This window comes from Chironomus tepperi, unplaced genomic scaffold (assembly GCF_022539635.2).
Source record: "Chironomus tepperi strain 1889 unplaced genomic scaffold, CSIRO-AGI_Ctep_v1 contig_123, whole genome shotgun sequence".
Lineage (NCBI taxonomy): Eukaryota > Metazoa > Arthropoda > Insecta > Diptera > Chironomidae > Chironomus > Chironomus tepperi.
This window is the reverse complement of record NW_027226245.1, coordinates 1,715,563-1,735,259: the sequence shown is the minus strand read 5'-3', so window position 1 is coordinate 1,735,259 and position 19,697 is coordinate 1,715,563. Positions and strand designations below refer to the sequence as shown.

General features: G+C 33.8%; 2 protein-coding genes across 5 annotated transcripts in view; one reads left to right on the top strand and one right to left on the bottom strand.

Annotated features, from left to right (window-relative positions):
• The window catches only part of GABA-B-R1 (gamma-aminobutyric acid type B receptor subunit 1), a 264,953-nt gene that overhangs the window by 235,467 nt on the left and 9,789 nt on the right, over positions 1 to 19,697 (top strand). For 3 of the 4 annotated variants that reach the window (XR_011544131.1, XR_011544132.1, XM_070636303.1), the window contains exons 13-16: positions 1,002 to 1,168; positions 1,290 to 1,379; positions 7,744 to 7,881; positions 8,026 to 8,167. Coding sequence is in view for 2 of the 4 variants with exons in the window: in XM_070636303.1 (XP_070492404.1) it covers positions 1,002 to 1,168; positions 1,290 to 1,379; positions 7,744 to 7,881; positions 8,026 to 8,167 (537 nt within the window). In the remaining 2 variants the exon portion in view is untranslated. Of the gene's footprint in view, positions 1 to 1,001; positions 1,169 to 1,289; positions 1,380 to 7,743; positions 7,882 to 8,025; positions 8,314 to 19,697 lie in introns of those variants that run through there. The other variant, XM_070636302.1, reaches the window with a different exon arrangement.
• On the bottom strand, positions 2,632 to 3,672 carry LOC139087495 (serine-arginine protein 55-like). Its single transcript, XM_070636324.1, has one exon. The coding sequence runs from the start codon at positions 3,670 to 3,672 to the stop codon at positions 2,632 to 2,634; it is 1,041 nt and encodes a 346-aa protein (XP_070492425.1).

The following is a 19,697-nucleotide window of genomic DNA, read 5'->3' as shown; positions in this document are numbered from 1 at the left end:
TTAATTGGTGCCGTCAGGTCAATTTCGTGGCTTACCGTTAATAAGATGACTTAACATTTGTTGTGCTTTTCGGGAAGGTACACGGCATGAGAGACATAAAATGAAACTCGATTAATTTCCCACTCCTCGATTATTGACCTCCAATGTCCATTCAATCCCTATTATTTCCTTAATACGTTTTTACCTGACTTTGATAAGAGACCGAACTCCAAAAGTCCAAAAAGGTACCTAAACTAGAGCCTAGACTACTGTGAAGACACCTCCACTAAAGTCCGCACTACTGTTGAGTTAGCTTCATTAGAGACCAGACTACATTGCATGCGCCTCCATACAGAGTTGCAGTCCTGTGACAGGCACCGGTAGGAAAAATCAATTATCAAGGAATTGTACGGTTTTCGTCTGTCACAGACACCTTTTTTGCAACTCTGCCTCCATATTGGGGTCCTACCAACTCAATTCTAGTCTATTTCCATTCATTCTGACCACAAATTGGGTTAAAACCTAATTTTCAACGGTCTGCTGAATGAGAATTACTTACATTCATCATATGTTTAACCTTATCCACCACTAACTCCTTATTACATTAGAAACAAGTGTCAATGACAAAATGTCAACAAACTATCTACCTTTACTAATGTTCCACAGCACATCCACCTTCATAATATCCAAAAAGTACATCGACATCTAAAATATCACTCAACTTTTTGCGGAAGGTGCTTGTTAAGCTTTTATTTTCTTTTGTTCACCTAAATCAAAAGGCATGAAGCAAGACGAGATTGTCGATAATGACATTAAATGCCATTGGCAAAGTTCACATTTAGATTTGGATCTTGTTGCATTTTTGTGCAGCAACTAGAGGAATTTAATTTCAATTATAGCTATTCATACGAAAAATCCATGCAAAATGAGAGATACAATTGAGAGATTTTAAGTTTTTTTACTCTGTTCCTGTACGTCATACACCTAACATTTATCTCTACTTTTCTTCTTTTATTCTGCAGGTGTTGTCTATGGCTTTAAAGGTCTTATACTCGTTTTTGGATTATTTCTCGCATACGAGACGAGATCAATAAAAGTCAAACAGATAAATGATTCACGTTATGTTGGCATGAGCATCTACAACATAGCTGTGCTATGTTTAATCACAGCACCTGTAGCAATGGTTATTGTAAGTACACATAAATCCTGAACAATGAGTTTTGGGGAGATGAAACAGAACACAGACAGAATTTAATTTATAATAACACACACAAAAATTTTTAACTCATTTTTCCTCCTTTAATTTACAGGCATCACAGCAGGACGCATCATATGCTTTTGTCGCACTTGCTGTTATCTTTTGTTGTTTTCTCAGTATGTTGCTGATTTTTGTGCCAAAAGTAAGTTGAATAATCCATTTATACATGATTTTATGTGGAGAAAATGAAAAATATTTATCATCGTGTGATATAAAGTGGATTAATGATGATTTGATGCTGTTTGTTATTTTATAATGGGTTAAATGGGTTGGATGAAGTTTGATGGAATTTTAGAATCATGGCAGGGATCTTGATTAGAATGTTGTTGATTAGAATTACTAGTTTTGGTAATGTTTTTGAGTTAATTGTGTAGTTCCTCATACATTTGATCGGGAAATCCACAGCAAGGGTTATTGGCACTGATGGAGTATCAAAAATTTGAGAATCCTAAATTGGACAACCAACAGAACTTGAAATGGCTCCCATACCTGAATACTCCGATATTTAGGAATTATTTCGTACACATTTGGAGAATAATCCAAATTTTCAAGGTCTTGAAAAGTCCCTTTAGTATGGTCTCGATCCACAACTTTGTAATATCACGGTTATGTCTTGAAATAATGAAATTTATAGAAAATCAGCTCATTTATTGCGCTTCAGAATAAATCCAAATCCATTCAAATCAATCAAGAATATCTCGAAATTTCGGTACATAAATTAACCTTGAATCAAACGAATAAAGCACTACGCAATATTTTTCATATTTTCAACGAATCTACGTTATTGGATGAAAAGCAAGAGACAAATAAAAGAGACAAATAACATTTTCCAACTAGTGTATCGGGTAGAAACCAAATGCGGATATATTCACAACGTACCATAAAAAGTCTCGAGGGTAGGCCAAGCTTCGCATGTAGGAATTTGGTCAATATAGGGATCAAGGTTCAGCGGATAGACCAAGCTTAGTTTGGCATATGCTTGAGGAACCAAGCTACAGTAGGTATGTTAAGCTATGCTCAGCACATATTTCAAGCTCCATATGTTTGAGGGATTTAGCTCCTGTGGGTAGGCCAAGTTTCGCAATTTTGTATGAAAACGAAAGTTTTTTGCTTATTTAGAAGCAACATGGCATTCCTAAATTCTAATCAGCATAGCTATAGTTAAACATGAATCGATTGCAAAAAAAAAAAGAGATTTTTTGTTTTTAATTTTAGGTAACTTATTTATTAATCTTATTTTTATTTTATCAAGTAATGTATAATGTTCTCAAAAGGTAGCTAATTTTTGAAAGAAAAAATTGAATAATTGAAAGATTTTAATATTATATTATCAATACTGCTGTTGAATAATTTCTTAAACGACATGTTAATCCTTAAAATGTTAAATGTAAATTTTAATCGTCGCTACTTTCATTTCCATCTCGAGTATTATTATTTACTGATCCTGATCTTGAACGGTCCTTTTTGTCTTCTGAACGAGAACGATCGCGTGAACGAGATTTCCCTTTGTCTGAATTCTTACTGCCACCTCTGCTTCTGTCGCGATTTGATTCCCTGCTTACACTGCGTGCAGCAGACTTTCCAGAATAACGTGAACGTGAACGACTCTTTCTGTCGCGATTTGATTCCTTGCTTACACTGCGTGCAGAATCACGACTTCTAGAACGAGACTTTTCGGAATAGCGTGAACGTGAACGACTCTTTTTTTCAGCAGGGGATTCTGAGCGACTTCTTCGAGATTTGGAACGGCTTTCTCTAGATCTGCGTGATGATCCTTTTGAATGTGATCGTGAACGATGCCTAGAACGAGATCTGCTAGTTGATGAGGAGCGAGAACGACTTCTGCGTCCACCACGACGAGTGTGCTCAACTAAGCGAATACGACGTCCATTCAATTCCGTATCATCCAATTTTTCAATAGCTTTTTTCATATCCTTCAAAGTAGCAAACTCAACGACACCTTCATTTCTATTTTGCTTGTGTGCATCAGCATATGTTACTTCACCAGCTTGTCGCATATAATCCTTGAGATCCTGCCAGCTAACTCTTGATGATAAATTTTCAACAGTCAAACGATATTCTGTACGTGATGGAGGTCCATAACGCGAATTACCCTTTGAGCTGTTATTGTATCTGTCATTACGTCCTCTACGTCCATTTCTGTCATTATATCTATCACGACTACCCCCATCATATCTACCACCTCTAGGAGTTCCTTTTGCTGCCTCAACAACTACTCTTTCTCCAAGTAACTTCTTACCATTTAACTCATATACAGCGTCATCGGCATCACGCTTATCTTCAAGCTCAACAAAAGCATATCCATTTTTAATGAAAATGTCTTGCGTCTTTCCATAACCTTTGAAGAACTTCTCTAAATCTCTTTCACGTGTTCCGGAAGGCAGTCCACCAACATAAACTCTTGATCCAACCATTTTTGATAATAGTTTTATAATTGAATAACTAGGATATAAATCACTTGACTTATGATGCTTATTGTAAGACTATTTGTTAATCTTTGATACTTTGATACAATCTTAATCAGGGTTTTATACACAAAAGTTTCATACTTTAAACCAAAAGTAGCCTATTTTCCAACCAGATTCTCAAAAATAGTTTCCTACTCTCGATTTCCTGCTGATTAACTTGTTTGGTTGAGTGTTTGTCGCTACCTGAATTTCTTTGACTTTTTCAGCAATGCATCAACCAATTTCAAAGCTGTTTTTTGATTATGATGTGGAATTTCAGACACAAACTTTTTGCGATAGAACAAAACTTGTGCTCAGTTTTGCTGAAAAATCTTAATCAAGCATGTAAACTTCAAAAAATGAAAGTACGCCAAATAAATTTCTAAAAATTATTTCATGAATTGTGGCAAATTGTGGACCATAATTTTAAAGACAATCTTTTAAGAGCCTTGAAGTGAAATAAAAAATGAAACTCGAGCTCATTTGAACATCTTTTTGGGACACGACGAACAAAAAAATTTGTTTTATTTTCGTTTTCTTCATTTTATTTGCTACAACTTGTGGGTTGCAGAGTTGAGCAATTGCTGGTGAAAAAATTGTGTAAATAGGTGTAAATGAGGGTCAAACTGGCTATGTCCGTGAATAGAGCTTTCTAGGGAATGTTGGACTAAGGACCGTGACAGAAAGTTGTTGTTTAGCTGAAAAAGTGACACGAAAAGGGCATATTCAGAAAAAGGTGTATTCAGGTCTCAGGTCAACGTAAGTCTAGCCTGATTCCAAATTACACCGAATCTGAACCCAGGCCAGAGCCACAAGAGGCTTGATGACGATACATCACCATTTTCCATCGTGTGACATCTTTACACGACCAATAAACAACAAAAATATCTCCCAACCCTGTCATGGTATCCAAAGCATTGATACATCTGCACAACGTATCGAGAAAAAATAGACGAGGCTTTCACAATAAAAATCATTTGAAATTCTCAGTGAGCAAAAAAGGACGAAAAATAAGAAAAAAAAAATAATAAATTTCATTTCAATAAACTAAGAATCCTTCGCTTGTAACCCCCCTCATGACATCACCAACAAAACAGTAGAAAGAGAAAATTTTCTTTGAAATTTAATTTCAATAGAGATCATTAAATAGAGAAAGTCAGACCTTCGTGACAAGATTGAATTGTTTTGTTGACTTTTTATTGTTAATTCGACACAAAAAAACAAAGTTTTAAGGCACGAATTTAATTTCAATTTTATTCGGATGTCGACAAACTTTGTGACCTCTGGAAATGCTTGGCGCGTCCTTATTACCTGACCGTTTTATCGCTTTATTCAAATGGTGTACTTCCGAGAAATGGAAATGGTAAACAATTTAAATCTTTTTTGCTTTGTTGAGTTTTTAATATTGACAATTTTTTGGAGGTGAAATGAGGATAGACTTGGAGGGTTTGGGGCTAAGGTTGAGAAGAGTTTGTAGAGCTTTCAACGTTGCCCGGATTTCTGGTTTTAACATTAAGCAGTTGAAGTATCTAAACTTGTGAAAAATCAAATTAAGACATTGAGGATTTGAATTGATGACCTTCGAAATCATGGCAAATTTGAGTCAATAAGGTTCTGTCACGAAGCTTTTGAGGCTTCGCTAAACTTATTTTAAAACGACCAAATGGAAGCTGACCCCGTTTGGCATATATATGATTGTCAAAATTAGACGGCTTTCATTTAGCGGAGTCTTTAAAGGTCAGAGGCAAAGCCTTCTTCATTTGTGTCACTCAGTGCATCGTCCCGATGACATCAGGGCCCAGATATATAGCTTCACGTCTTGTCGTCAACACATTGATTTAACAGTGTCCTTTTGACTGCAATATCCTACTCGGGATTTAAATTCTCAAAAATCACGCGACACTTCACCATCAAACTATGACAAACGTCCCCTTGACTTATAAAAGTCCTTCTTATACTCCACAAATAGCCTCTAAGCATAACCATAGCCTTAAACAAAAAATTCCATTCCATTTTTAAGTTCTTTAAAAATCCAAAAGCCCACAAGAAAGAAAAAAAAAATAAACTTGAAAACTTCCTGTAGAAAAAAATTAAAACTTTCGTTTTCTTTTTTGCTTTGCTTCCTTTTTCTGTTCATGGCTGAAGGCTGCGCTCAAGGGAATTGAAAATTTTCTAAGAAAATTAAAAGTCTGTTTTTCAAGTTTTAAAATTGTTTCATTTTGTCTGAGTATAAATTATTTATGAAAATATTGTGGAGGTGTTTACACCCACATGAAGAATTTTGCTTTGTTTTGATGTATTTTGGAGTTAAGGTAAGCTTGGTTTGAGGCTTACGTGCTCTAATTTTAGGATGATTTTAAAGGGAATTTTAAAATTTTTGTTAAAAAGTTCCAAGTTAAAAGGGAAGCGTGTGTTGAAAACGTGTCTGTTAACTTTTAGGGATTGTCTTCATGAAGATGCAGAGCTTGAAGTAGACTTGGATCAATTATGAACCTCGGACTGCTTTTAAATGACAGCCTTAGCTGATACGTAGTCCATTTGTTAGCTCCGCACTTTACAATGACACGAGCACGTCAAAATACCTCACCAAAAACCTCATATATTGTCCCCAAATTCTCAAAAGAGCTTAGAAAACTAAGAATAACCTGGAATTGAACCTATGACTTTTGACAGGTTAGGCCAACGCTGTCTCATTTAGACCACTGATTCCATTTCACTACAGCTTGTTTCCATCTACAAATATCCTATATCAAGTGAAATACAGCCTCAATCCAAAAAAATCCCATTTAATCCTTTTAAAATGCGTCATTAATTCTAATTAGTAACCTCCATTAAGTCATCCATTCCTTTACTGTTTCCTCAATTCCTTTCACACGTTTTTGCAATTCCTCAAAGGAGAATGACTGCTTTTGAGCTGAAAATGAATAAAAAGTGAACTTCTTTGTTTCCATTTCCTTTGAATGCCTTTTTATTTCACAACTTTTCAATGCTCACACTTTTCTGAATGAAAGGGTTGCAAAAAAGAAAGTAAATGTGATCAATAACTGCTTGAAATATTGAGAATTATGGTCGACATTGAGTGCTGTATTTACAAAATAATTTACGAATGGATAATAAAAGTGATTGCACTTTTGGGATTGAAAAGAGGGGATAATTTTGTTAGGGATTAGATCTGTAAGAATCTATAAAAGTGCTCTAAATTCTGTGAAGGACTTGACAGAAAAAAGGACTTTTTTTTGTAAAAGTTGACATGACGAGGAGAAATTACAACTAATTTAGTCAGAATTTCAAGTGATCGGGGTGCTTGTGATTTACGATTTAGATGTTTTAAGAAAGTAAAATCAGCACAAAAGTGGATTTATGGGGGGTGGTGGGTGAAAAGAGGGATTTGGATGTCTGGAAAGTTGAAAAGTCTTCTTAAGGTAGTTCTTAATAAGTGAATGACCCCTTAAGACGGTAATAATAAGTTTCTATCAGGGATGTATCCATAAAGGGGCAGGTTTTTTGTGACAAAAATCCCCAGTCGCATTGTCAACCGTCTGAAATGATATCAGCAAAAATAGGTTTCAACCTGCGTTGAATGGCTATGCTCCTGGTTACTATTGATCCACTTTAAATCATGAAATGCAATTGAATCTATCAAATCTGGCTTAAATGAACCTAACGACTCGTCTCTAGAGTTAAACCAAGTAATACAGGAGCACAGTCAGAAAACTCCATTGGGGGAGGCACAAATGGATAGTCGATCCAAAAATCCAGAACCAGACCTTAGTGACTCTGACATGGTGTCAAATTCAGTTTAAATCTGCTACCATGCCAAAATCACTAGTCTAGTTCCAGTCTTTTGGATCGATTATCCAATTTGTCCTATTCGGGATACAAACTCACCAAAAATCCACTTTATTCTCAGTAAATTGCTATAAATTGATAAATATTTCTCATAATTCATCCACTCATCCTCCTCATAATTTTCAAACATTCCACAATAAATTACTCATTTCCGTCATCTTTTTCTTCCTCCCCTTCAATTTTTTCTAGGTAATAGAAGTTCTTAGACATCCACATGATAAAGCTGAATCACGATTAAATAATGATACGGGGATATCAGCCGAGGACGAGGAACGATATAAAAAATTAGTACTGGAAAATGAGGAACTTCAAAAATTGATTGCTCAAGTAAGTATTTTATTTGATAAATGATCATCCACGAGTGACACTCACAATTCATTTGTCTTTGCCTAACCATGGCAACAAGCAATGAACATCAATTTTTATGGCAATCAATAAAACAAAAAATTTTTCATTTTCTTTCATGTCCAGAAAGAGGAAAAAATTCGAATATTAAAGCAACGTTTAGCGGAGCGTGATCAGCAAAAAGGCGATACACAATCAAGTTCACAATTACAATTATCACAGCAAATAACAATGATAAATAATGGTACGATGGGCTCATCAAATCAAGGTAAGGATAAGGATGGATTACAAATTATTATACAACCAGAACCAACCACATCTGATTTTGATAGTGCATTTGGAAATGGCTATTCATTCTCCATTTCTGCATGTACGCGTGAATCTGAAGTTGAATTTTCGGAAAGTTATTTGTAAAATTATTTTGCGGCTATAAAAAAAAATTGATTTTTTATTTGAGTCTTGAATTTTGGGGGTTGATGGAGGGGATCTGTAGGGTGTGGGGTGTTTGCTGGGGTTTTTAAGGTCCTTATTTGAGACACGGGATGAGGCAAGACATTCTGGAGAATTTCCTGGTCTCATCCTTAATTTGAAAATCAATGAGGACCCCAAAAAATCCTAAAAAGTCATCAAAATATTCCACACATCAGCAATTCCTTCACATCAACATCCTTACAATCTGAAAGCAATCAAATTGCAAAAATATTCAATTTAATCTTAACAATTTTTTTAAACTTAATTTAAATTTTCACGCTTTTATGTAAGCTTTCAATTATAATTTAATTTCCACCCATAAAAATTCTTATTTTTTTTTCATCATTCATTTCCAGCCTTTGTTCTCTCTTAATTGTATGGCAATTGTTACAATGAGTGATGAGGGTTCTGGGTTTGGGTCATGAAAATTGTTGTTTATTGCAGATGTTTTGATGAGATTTGATTGTTTTGAGTAAGATATTTGATACTTTTATTGAGTTAATGGAAGTAAAGGGAAGGTTTTTCAAGATATTCTACGATGTTTGCTGTTTATGCCTCAGAATCTTAATCTTTGATCCTAGAGCATAACTTAGAATGGATCAATTGTGATCTATGACCTTCCAGAGATGTCGCTACAAGTTGGCTCTACCATTGGCTTTCACTTGCAATGTTCTTAGAAAATAATTGGAAAATTAGTATCTGGTGGGAATCAAACCTATGGTCTCTCAGATGAGTGATGCACCTATTCGGTTTGTGGCCTAACCACTCGTCCAATGGAGCCTTTCTCTCATAGAGAAATCCTCGACAGATTAGCCTATATATGTAGGCTAATTACACAGAGAGTTTGATCATAAGATGGCATCTTATAATGGAAATAACTCATTAAATTCCAGATCTAAACAGAATCCACTATCAAGTAAGAGTCACGCCTTACTTAGACCGAATTTTGGGTCGATTAATTGGCATGTTCTGTTTGGAAATTTTATCAAAAAAGGTTCAACTTCAAACAGAATTCCTTGCCTACTCTGTACCTACAATGTACAACAATTCATAAAAACTCATTAAAATACCATCAAAAAAAAAAGTTATTCTCAGAAGCAAAAACAAAAATTTTTTAAGAACATTTTACAATTAAAAGCTCTCTCAAGTATTTGCCGTCTAATTAAAAGAAAACAAAGGAACCTCATGCATGACGCAAAAAAGAAAATTGTATTTTTAATGATTTCTTTTTTTTTTGGAATTCTTTTCATCTCACTCACGACTTTATTTTGTTCATGTTCAGGAACATATTGAACACAAAAAGCAAAAATTCACTTTTATATCGAAAAATTACGTTTACAGAAATTATTCTTAAAAAACAAAAGTCGAATTTAATATTAATGACAAACAGTAATATTATTAAGCAATATGCGTAAAGGAACAAAAAAAAAAATAATTTCTCTTCATGAAAATTTAATAAATTTTTCCTTTTTTTGTGTGTGTTTTTTTGCATAGAAACAAGAAAAGAAAAAGTATGAAAATATGTTGAAAGTTCTCCTGTTGTTGAGGGGCTTAAGCGCATTTTTGCTGTATTTTCAGTAATCAAGAACGTATTCAGGAGGTTTTGAGGGTCTAAACCCTAACTTTTTGGACAATATTGTTCAATTTTCTAGGGTTTTTCGTGAAAAAATTCAAAAACCCGCGTAAATGTTGATGATCAATAAGACTGACGTCATGGTTCAAATCGATGCTCTGTAGGATGTCTGGTTGCTGAGATATTACACCTTACTCAGCCTTCTAGCCCATGAGCCGATCAAAACAGTGCTCGAGGTCGAGTAGACCCGACTTTGAGTGTGTCGACTTCAAACTCTAGTCCAAAATGAATTTCAACCATCATTCCATCCAAAAATTGCTCCAAATATTCAAAACTCATATACAAAGGAGCAGCAGCAGTAGTCGATGATTGTTTGTGTGAAAAAGAAATGAGAAAAAAGGGAAAAAAGTATAAGAAAATACATTCATATTCCATTCTATTCGCATAAAAATCTACATTAAATATTTAACGTATTCGCAGGAAAAAAAAGCAGCACAGCAACAAAAAAAGGAATACAATGCCATTTTCATAATTACAAAAAAATATAAATTCCTTTACGAATCTTTGAAAATGAAAAGAGGTTGTAGACGAATGGGAAAGAATTGTATGGGCAAGTTCAGCTGTCGGAGGGGAAAATTTTGTGGATTTTTCAGGCGCATTTTTTTAAAGCTTTGATTTTTGGAAATTCTTGTAGCTGATTGTAGCTAATAGGGGTGGATTGTTGAAGGGATTGTGGTGGTGTTTTAGTTAAATTTAAGGATTTTGCTGATTGGTGCTTAAATGAGATGATACAATCTAAATATCCCCCAAAATGCCCTCAAATCCATTTCAATCTCCATTCAAAATTCATGCTAAACATGAGAATTGACTTAGGTTGAACAGAATTCTGCTCTGTTTACATCAAATATTTACGATATTTGTCTCTATTTAATGTTCTTGTTCATGTTTTCGGATGCAAATTGATGCTGATGCTTTTAAATCCGAACAGACTTTACAGACTATGACTTAAATGCCTTAAAATGCTGACTTGCAGTTTAAAAATGCCTAGTTTTTCAATAAAGTAATTCCATCAACAATAAATATTTCTTTAAATGCACAAAAACAATAGAAAAAAGCAATTCAAAGAGAAATGTCTAATGAGGAACTAAAAGCAGGAACAATAAAGATTATAAACATTTAATTATCTTTTATTAACTTATTAATTATAGACAGTAAGCACAGGAGAACATAAATTACAACAGAATAAGGCTTTTGTGATGCTTTTAATTATGAAAATTACTACAACTTTAAAGCTTTAGACTAGGAATAGTCAACTAAACTTGACTAAATTCGCGCCGTTGCCATTCAAAATTATTGAAGTAATTATTTCTTAAAAGCACCTCCTTATCGTCCTTTAATTTCTACTCTTTTTTTTGGGAAAATTATTATGAAATAATTTTTAACAGCAAGTGCTTGAGTTTCTCATTATCTTACCTTAATGTTCATGAAAAAAAGCTCTAGAAACTAAATTATTCAAGGTTTTCATCATGAATTCTATGCTTTTTGTGCTGTCTTATCTCGCAGACTCAAATGGATTCATGAATTTTTTGTTAGAAAAGGCTTAATGAAAGCCTTGAATTGTCCATGAGATGGGTGGTGCTGTATATTAATTGCAAATTTAGATAGAAATGGATGAATGCTTTGATGTTAAGTTATGTAGTCTGTTAAATGAGTTAAGTAAGAATTTTTGGGAAATTGTGTAATTTAAATTTAGTTCCGAAAAGCACAATGTAGTCACTAGATAGCCAATACGTCGCAAGGTCATAAAGTGACATGAAGACACCATAACGGCCATTTTGGTTCATTTTTATGGAGAAAAGTGAAATTTGTTGTCATGGTACACAATTTGGACAACACTGAGTAAGTTCCTCTAGCACATCTAACTCAATTTCCATTTCAAACGTAACTGCGCTTCAACCTTTACATCCTTTATCATTTAACAACTCAAGAACATTGTAACGACCATCAAAAAATCATCCAACCTCTTCGCAATAACCAGCAAAAATTGAAAAACATCCACTTTCTTAAAATATTCTATTTAAATTTTTTTAACACTTAAGTATCTATCGTTGATGCCTATTACTTCCTGCGAAGTGAACAAAAAATGATAATTCCACCATGAAAAATGCTCATCCATTCCAATAATCTCATAAAGCAGGCTGAGAAAAGTGTTTTAAAACAAAAAACTTTATGAGGTGGAAAATATTCAAATATCATATTCAAGCTAGTTACCTGCCTGTTGGTTGTAAAAACGAAGATAATAATTATAATAGAATAAATAATTTTTCATCACATCAAATGAGGGGTGGAATTTACGCATTATCATGATGAGTTGTTGTAAAATGACAGCAGTTCATAATGACACTTTCTACCTTCTTTCTAATTTCTAATAAAAAATTGTTTATTCGTCATTTTACAATGTCTGAAATAAGTTTGGTACAAGGGGTTAGGTGTGGGGTGATGTGATATTAAGCGCAGTTATTGGATGTCATGATATAGTCGGGGAATAACTCTAAGTCGACAACATGACATACTGCTTATTGGAACCATGCTCTGACTTGGAATCTTGGTTGCTACAATATGCCTTTCACTTGACTCTATTGCTGGACGAATCACAATGCTTGTACAAATTCTTAATTTAACCATCTAACAGGCATTCCTTCATTACCGTCCTACGTCATGTTGCTCTTGGAGCGTCAGAACGGCTTTTGCCGTATAGATTCCAATCTAGAGCAATATAACAAACTGTGTTTCTCTCTCCTCTAGCTACAACACTATTCTATTCCACTGTACATATTGTCTAATTATTAACTTAACCTACGGTCGACTTGTTCCTAGCCATCATGTCACGTTGTCCATTCGAGACCATTTTTTCCACTAAACCCCCGCTTGATCCCCAAATGGAACTCCCCAAATGAATGAACTCAATTCTTCCATCCAAACAGCCTCTCTAAATCACACACCCGCCACCTAAAAATCATGCTAAGAAATATCAAAAATTTACAAAAAAATATTTTCTTCCTCATCATTGGATAGGATTAAAATAATTTTTCATCATATTTTCTTTACACTACCAAGAAACATAATCAGGGAAAATGTTTTTTGTGAATAAAATTTTAATGAGCTGTGTTCATTAAACCTAGTATTTAATACCTTTTTAGAGAAAATAATTTCTTTTATGCCTTAATGTTGATTTCATCTTAAATATCCGAGAGACACAAATGAGGACATGGATGGGATGTGGGAGCCATTTGAAGGCAACTTCCTTTAATTACTTTCTTTGTTCAAGTTAATTAGTTGGTTTTAAGCTTTACCAACCTTAGCTTGTTGTTGGGACAGCCTTTCATCAGACAAGATGCTTTGTACTTATCCCAGCATATAGTTCGGCTGCCAGCGGATTATTAAGAGATATCGGGACAAACCACGAGCATCGGAGCCAGACTTGGGCTTCCCCATTTTTTACTTACCTACTTACTTCGATGGCCGTACAGATCAACTGTGATCCATGGCCTCATCCTCAGATGTCCCCTAAAGCTGGTTTTTTCCGGCGATTTTCATTTGGTGTTAATAAAAGAGCTTTAGCAGAGCTTTGAAAGCTCTGTGGTAGAGTCCTCTTCATTTGTGTCACTCGGGCTACTTTCCAACCATCATCATCACATTTAGTATGATTGCAATTTGAATAAGACATCAGGAATACCTTTACATGCTTAGGGACAGATGAGTAATTACGTAAGACTCTTAAGGGAAGGTTGGAGAGGGGATCAGAGAGTTTGTTAAGTCTCAAACAACGAACGAAGAGGAGGAAGGTCAAAAAACCCGATTTTTCATGTCACATCATGAGTACACGTACCCCCAAGCCTTTCCTATTAATTTCACTTCATGATAATTTTAATAAATATTTAATTTCATAAACATTAAATTTATATTTCTTTGCTGTCACTATTTTGTTCATGTATATTAGACACATGTATACACACTCAATGTTTTTTCTTAATTTTGTTGTTGTTACAATAAAATGAATACATTAACATTTGAATTATTTATTGCTGGAATTTTTGATGAAGATTTTAATTAGTTGCTGTATAAAAATAAAGGAATTTTTTTGCTTTTTCGAGAAAATATTCTCAAATGGAATTCTATGAGTAATTTATGTAAAAGATATTTTAATGTAAGCTTTATGTTTTTTGGATTTTGTTGTGAAAGTTTTAAGCTTGATGGTGGATATTTCAGAGTGTTTATTTAGGATTTATGGAATGATTGGTTAAATGTGATTATTTTTGGGAATTTTTTGTAGATTTTAATGAAATTTTTGGGAATTTTTGAGGATGTTGACTCGAATTGACACATGTTGGGTATAATAGTCGTGTTACTTGTGATGATTGGGTCTTAACTCAGGGATTTTGTCTGAAAAATTAAAAAATAGCAAAATCTTGAGTATCTCAGTGAAAATTGATGTTTTTGTTTGACCTGACCCTATATTGGCCATTTATAAGCATCCCAAACGACAATTAGGTCCAAAATGCAAACTTCTACTTATTTTCCATGCCACTTGCCATGTTAAATTGACAGATATGACGCGATCTCCTTAAATGTCAACCCTGACAAACAAATTAAATCTCTCAAAAGCATTTCACAAATTTAATCTCAAAAAAGAAAGAAAACATTCAAAAAAATCCTTAAAATCATCACAATTACCAACAATCCTCTTGTAAATTGAGCTTTGATCTGAATCATTAGAAATTCGTACAGAAAATCGCAATATTGGTATTTAAAAAAAGGTTGTAAGAGAGCAATAATCCCTGAGTAATTTCTTTAACTGTTCATCCAAAAGGAGAACCTCTGTCGTAAACTTTACAATTCCCTTGAGCATTTAAGAAATCAGAGAATTTAAAATAATTGAGGACTCGTGTACTTTAAGTGCTTTAAAGAGTGAAAACCTGATCTGTTTTTGAGGAGAATTCTAAGAAGGATAGTCATCCTTTACGAGGGCAATTCATTCATAATTTGAATGAACTACGGTCAAGCAGAAATGGTGATTGAGTCATACGTCATATGGTCGTCAAAGGACATAGCTCGTAGGAGTATCGAGTCAGTGATAAGGATTTTCGTTTTCTTACGCTTAAGATCCTATGTAAATAGATTCGATAGAAAGTCTTGAAGCAACAATATTCCTTAATTTTGGCTCTTTAAGTCACGATGGTAAATGTGTAGATTGGACCTTCATGTGTTGCTATACCATTGCCAAAATCAACCATAACGTATCCATAAGGATACCATCAAGTCTTGCAGTTTTTACGGCGACGTAGTTGTGCCTTTACAACTAAATTGTGCTCCTCGGATTTGTTTATATCCCTAGTAAACAGAGTACGTAACCTCAAGATCAGAGGAAGCTGAGAGCAATGCTCTCGTGAGCGTTCATGCTCATCTAGTATATGTGCAAGGTGAGGAAGCTACCAAGAGCATACTCCTTGCTTTTGAGAGTAACTAAAACACAATCTTCCCAAAAATAAAGCAAATTTAAAAGCATCAATTCCAAAATCCATATAAGCATTCCTTTCACTTTCCTACAAACGACTAGCACGTGTCCATTTTTATTCACTTCCACGTCTCATTTTTCACAATTTTCGTCAACATTTTTTTTTTCTATATATGAATATCCCCTGAAGCAATTAATCATATAAATCCAGCACACATTTTCGTCTGGAATAAATCTCAATTTACATGCACCAAAAAGTCATGCTTTTGACATTGGTCTACATTATGCTGCACAACATTTAGTTTTGTTGGGATTAATTAGTACAAATGAAAAATTGCTTATTTTTTTGCAAAATGGAATTAAATTCCCATTGATGAATGTCAAATGCTGCTTTTTTGTGTGTCCCTTTTATGTGCTTCATTTCCTTTTGCGCTCTGTGGGGCAATCCAACAATTCACAGGACATTGTTTTGACATAATTTAGCACTTGAATAATGATTGGCTAACCATGAACATCCTGCTGTGTACAGTTTTTTGTTTTTTCGCACCTCACCTTATTAATGGCGAAACAGTGAACAGTCTTTTGTCACTTAAATGATGTCTTTCTTGTGTGTTTTTGGCATATTTTGTTTTTTTGATGTTGCTGTAAACGTAAATTTTTTGGTTAATTTTTTCTTTGGGCTTTTTTTGTTTTGTACTTGATGAATTTTTGTGATTTTTGTGATTTTATGTTAAATTGGAGCATTTTTGGAGACTGTTCTAAGCAATATAGATGAAAATACGTCATAACTATGTCTAAACTACATACCCGACCGGGATCATGCTGAAAATTTCATTGTTTGTCCTTAAAATAGTACCAAAATAGGAATCAAGATACAGTCAGGGCATCGTTTCGTCTTACCTTCCATACAGCAACTTAGCCTAACTCTAGTGACTACATTATGCTACTAAAGGTCAATGTTAGCTTTGTTAAGCTGGTAAATGGCAAATGACAGTCTCAAATGTCCGAAACTCTCAATATAAGCAACCATTACAGAGCTTTTGCCATTTATGTCGATCGGATTAAGAATAAACTCTTTTATTCAAGATTCAGACCTAAATTGGAGTCTGATGATTGTCAGATGAGTGTCAAAGAAATGTCTGTATTTATGGACTTTCAATTTCCGTTCTCACTGTCAAATGAACTGACTATATGCCTGACTAGCAATGCTTAAGTTGAGTTTAAAACTGCTCCTTTTTAAAAGCTTTAAATTCCAAATTTACTTACCTTTAACAGACCTCAAGTGGAATTTTGAGTGATGTAAATAAATTTTTATGTCTTAAAGAATCTCCCAAAGTGGCTCGTTGGTGTAATCATAAAGAGTTTAACGTTAACTGCTCACAAAATTTATTAGAATTCTTCTTTTTTGATAATTTTTATAAGAGAATTTATTGAGTGAAAATAAATAAATTTTCACAGCAGTTACTGTAAGGTGATGTTAAGTCGATTAATGAGAATGAGAGTAAGTGCTGATTTGAATAAGTAAATCATTCCAAGCCGGAAGTTTTGAAGTATAAATTTTGAGTAATATTAAAAATGAAATAGAACTCAATAATTATTCAGATTGTTCTAAGAACTGTAAACTGTAAATTATAAAAGGATTTAGACATTTTTTCTCAAAATTTACTGAAATAAATGAGAATTTTTCACGGATACTGAATTTGTAGAAAATTAATGCGATTGTATTGAAGAGTTTGGTAATGATAAGCATAACCAAACAGATGTTCGAGATTGCTCTGATTTTAAGTTCCAAACAGAGTTGAAAGGACTCTAGAACAAGACAGGACGAACTTTGGTTCCAAAACAAAACTTAACTTCAAAGCAGATCGTCTATCTTCGGCCATTTATTGCCTTCTTCAATCGGCAATCAACGAAAACTGTTGACACCTGCCTTGCATCTTCCACTAGCAGCGGTCGGTCGCCGTTGACTGTCTATTGTAGATGATAATCGGCAAGCTTTCGACTATTGTCTACTTTATTATTAAATTGAACAATATTTGCGTAAATCTTAATCTACTGCACATTATAAATGATATGAAACTCAATTTTGTGACATTTTACAACAAATCTCTGACAAATATGCTTAAAAATCATCCAAAAATCTTCTAAATTTCACATTTATTACAATTTGTAAATTGAAAAATTCAAATTCCCACAAAATTAATTCCAAATAGCTTTATTATGTCACTTCAAACATACCCATGCGACACAAAGCTCTATTTCGAAGCCACTCACAAATCGGATTCCATTTAAAATCCATATGAACTCCTCCTCCAACTTTATATCACTCGGGTTGGAATTAAAAATCAAAAATTTTTGCACATTCATTCCAGTTGTTAATTAAAAACAGTTTTGTTTGCTGTTGCATATTAGAGGCTTTTTAATGGTTTACATACATTAACAATAAAGCTTATTACATGTCAGATATAATTCAATTTTTGGACAGCTTGTTGTTATGCTGAATTTTTAATGAGTCCTTAATTGACATTTGTAGTTTTTTTGAGTTGTAATCATAATTAATTTATGGAATTTTCATGATGTAGGCTGGAAAATTGATGAAATTTTATTGCTTCTAATTCCAATAAAGAGGAACAATAAAGGTTTAGACATTGATTAGGGCTTCTAAGCTGGAAATTTGTGTTATTGGCTTACATTTACGAATCGACTAGTGTGCTCAGAGTCTGTTACGAAAAGTCAGGTTCAGACTTAGGAAACTGGCTCCAATCCAGTCATAGATCTATTTCATCTGCTTCATCAACCTCCTAAAGACTCAAAAATAATATCAGACACTAATTTGCAAGTTAAATATAACAAAATGCTTCAAAAAAGCTATGAAACAAGACAACCACATGCCACATGCCTTTTACCACTCGACAGTTAACAAAATATATCCTAAAAATTTATTTTTGTCCAGTCCCATAATTAAACACAGAAAAAGCTATTTTATCTGCTGATATTTAAAATAAAATAACCTTCTGTGCTGTTTGGAATTTGACTCTTTATGTCACTAACATTGTATGCTTGACCGCTGTACACAAGCTGTACATTTGTCTGCAATAAATAGTATTTTGAAGGACTTGACTGACGTTTTGTTAAGTTTTGGTCAGCTTGATTTTTTAGAACTTGAAAGGCAGTAACCCAAATGGATAAAAATGCTGTATGGCTAGTAAATGGCAAGTCAATGTCCAGATCTAACGTATTTTGTCGACTCGAGCTGATTCAGGGACTTTTTGGCATGAATATTGACCTTTAAGCTATTCCAATCCAATCATCAAACTTGATTAATCAACCAAAAAAGAATCTTAATTAACAATCATAAATGCTCTCAATTTAATGCGCCATATTAACTCATCATCCATAAAAATCTCATAATTTCCTTTTTTTTTATTCATTCATTCTTTTATGCTTTATTTCTGGCAAAATTTTATGTTTTTTTGGCAATGAAAGCAAAAGCAACAACATTTAATGTTTGTAATGATGTTACTTAAGCTTATAATATTTTGTTAAAAACCCTTTTTCTCACATCATCACTGAATCTGTACATTAAATTATCTATGAGATATGAAATAATATAAAAAAATACATGGAATAATCCAACACAACCCGAATTCCTTTTGGGAGAGTCGTTCATGTATGACGTCTAGTGATTATTAAGATGCAGAATTAAATTAATTTGTGGAATTTTGTATAGTTTTGAATAGAGTTTGATCTCGGCTCAGACTTTGTATGGAAAAATAAACTCGAATTGACTTTATGCTCTGGTTTTAGAGGTATGGTCTCCCTTATTCAATCTATACGACTCTGATGACTAGGCAAGACATCGTTTATAAGCAATAAGGCACTGTCTATGGTGTTTTGTTGTTTAAAAAGAGTAGAATCTGGACTATCAAGACATATATAGACGAATCTGTCAATACGAAAGGAAAGCCAATGTGGTCGAGTAGTTAGGCAGCAAACCAGATGTCTGTACCACTCTTAAGAGAGTAATTAGGATTCGATTCCCACCAGAGAACGAAATATCATCCCAGAATAGTTATTATCCTTTTTATCGTATTTTTGATGAACAAATTAATTTTTTTTACTAGACGACATTCTGTCTACGTTAGATGATTTGAATTGACAGATTATGGTTTGACTTAATTGTAAGTTTAGTTCAAAAGACGACATTGAAACTTGACCCACAACCAGAGTTGGCAGGAC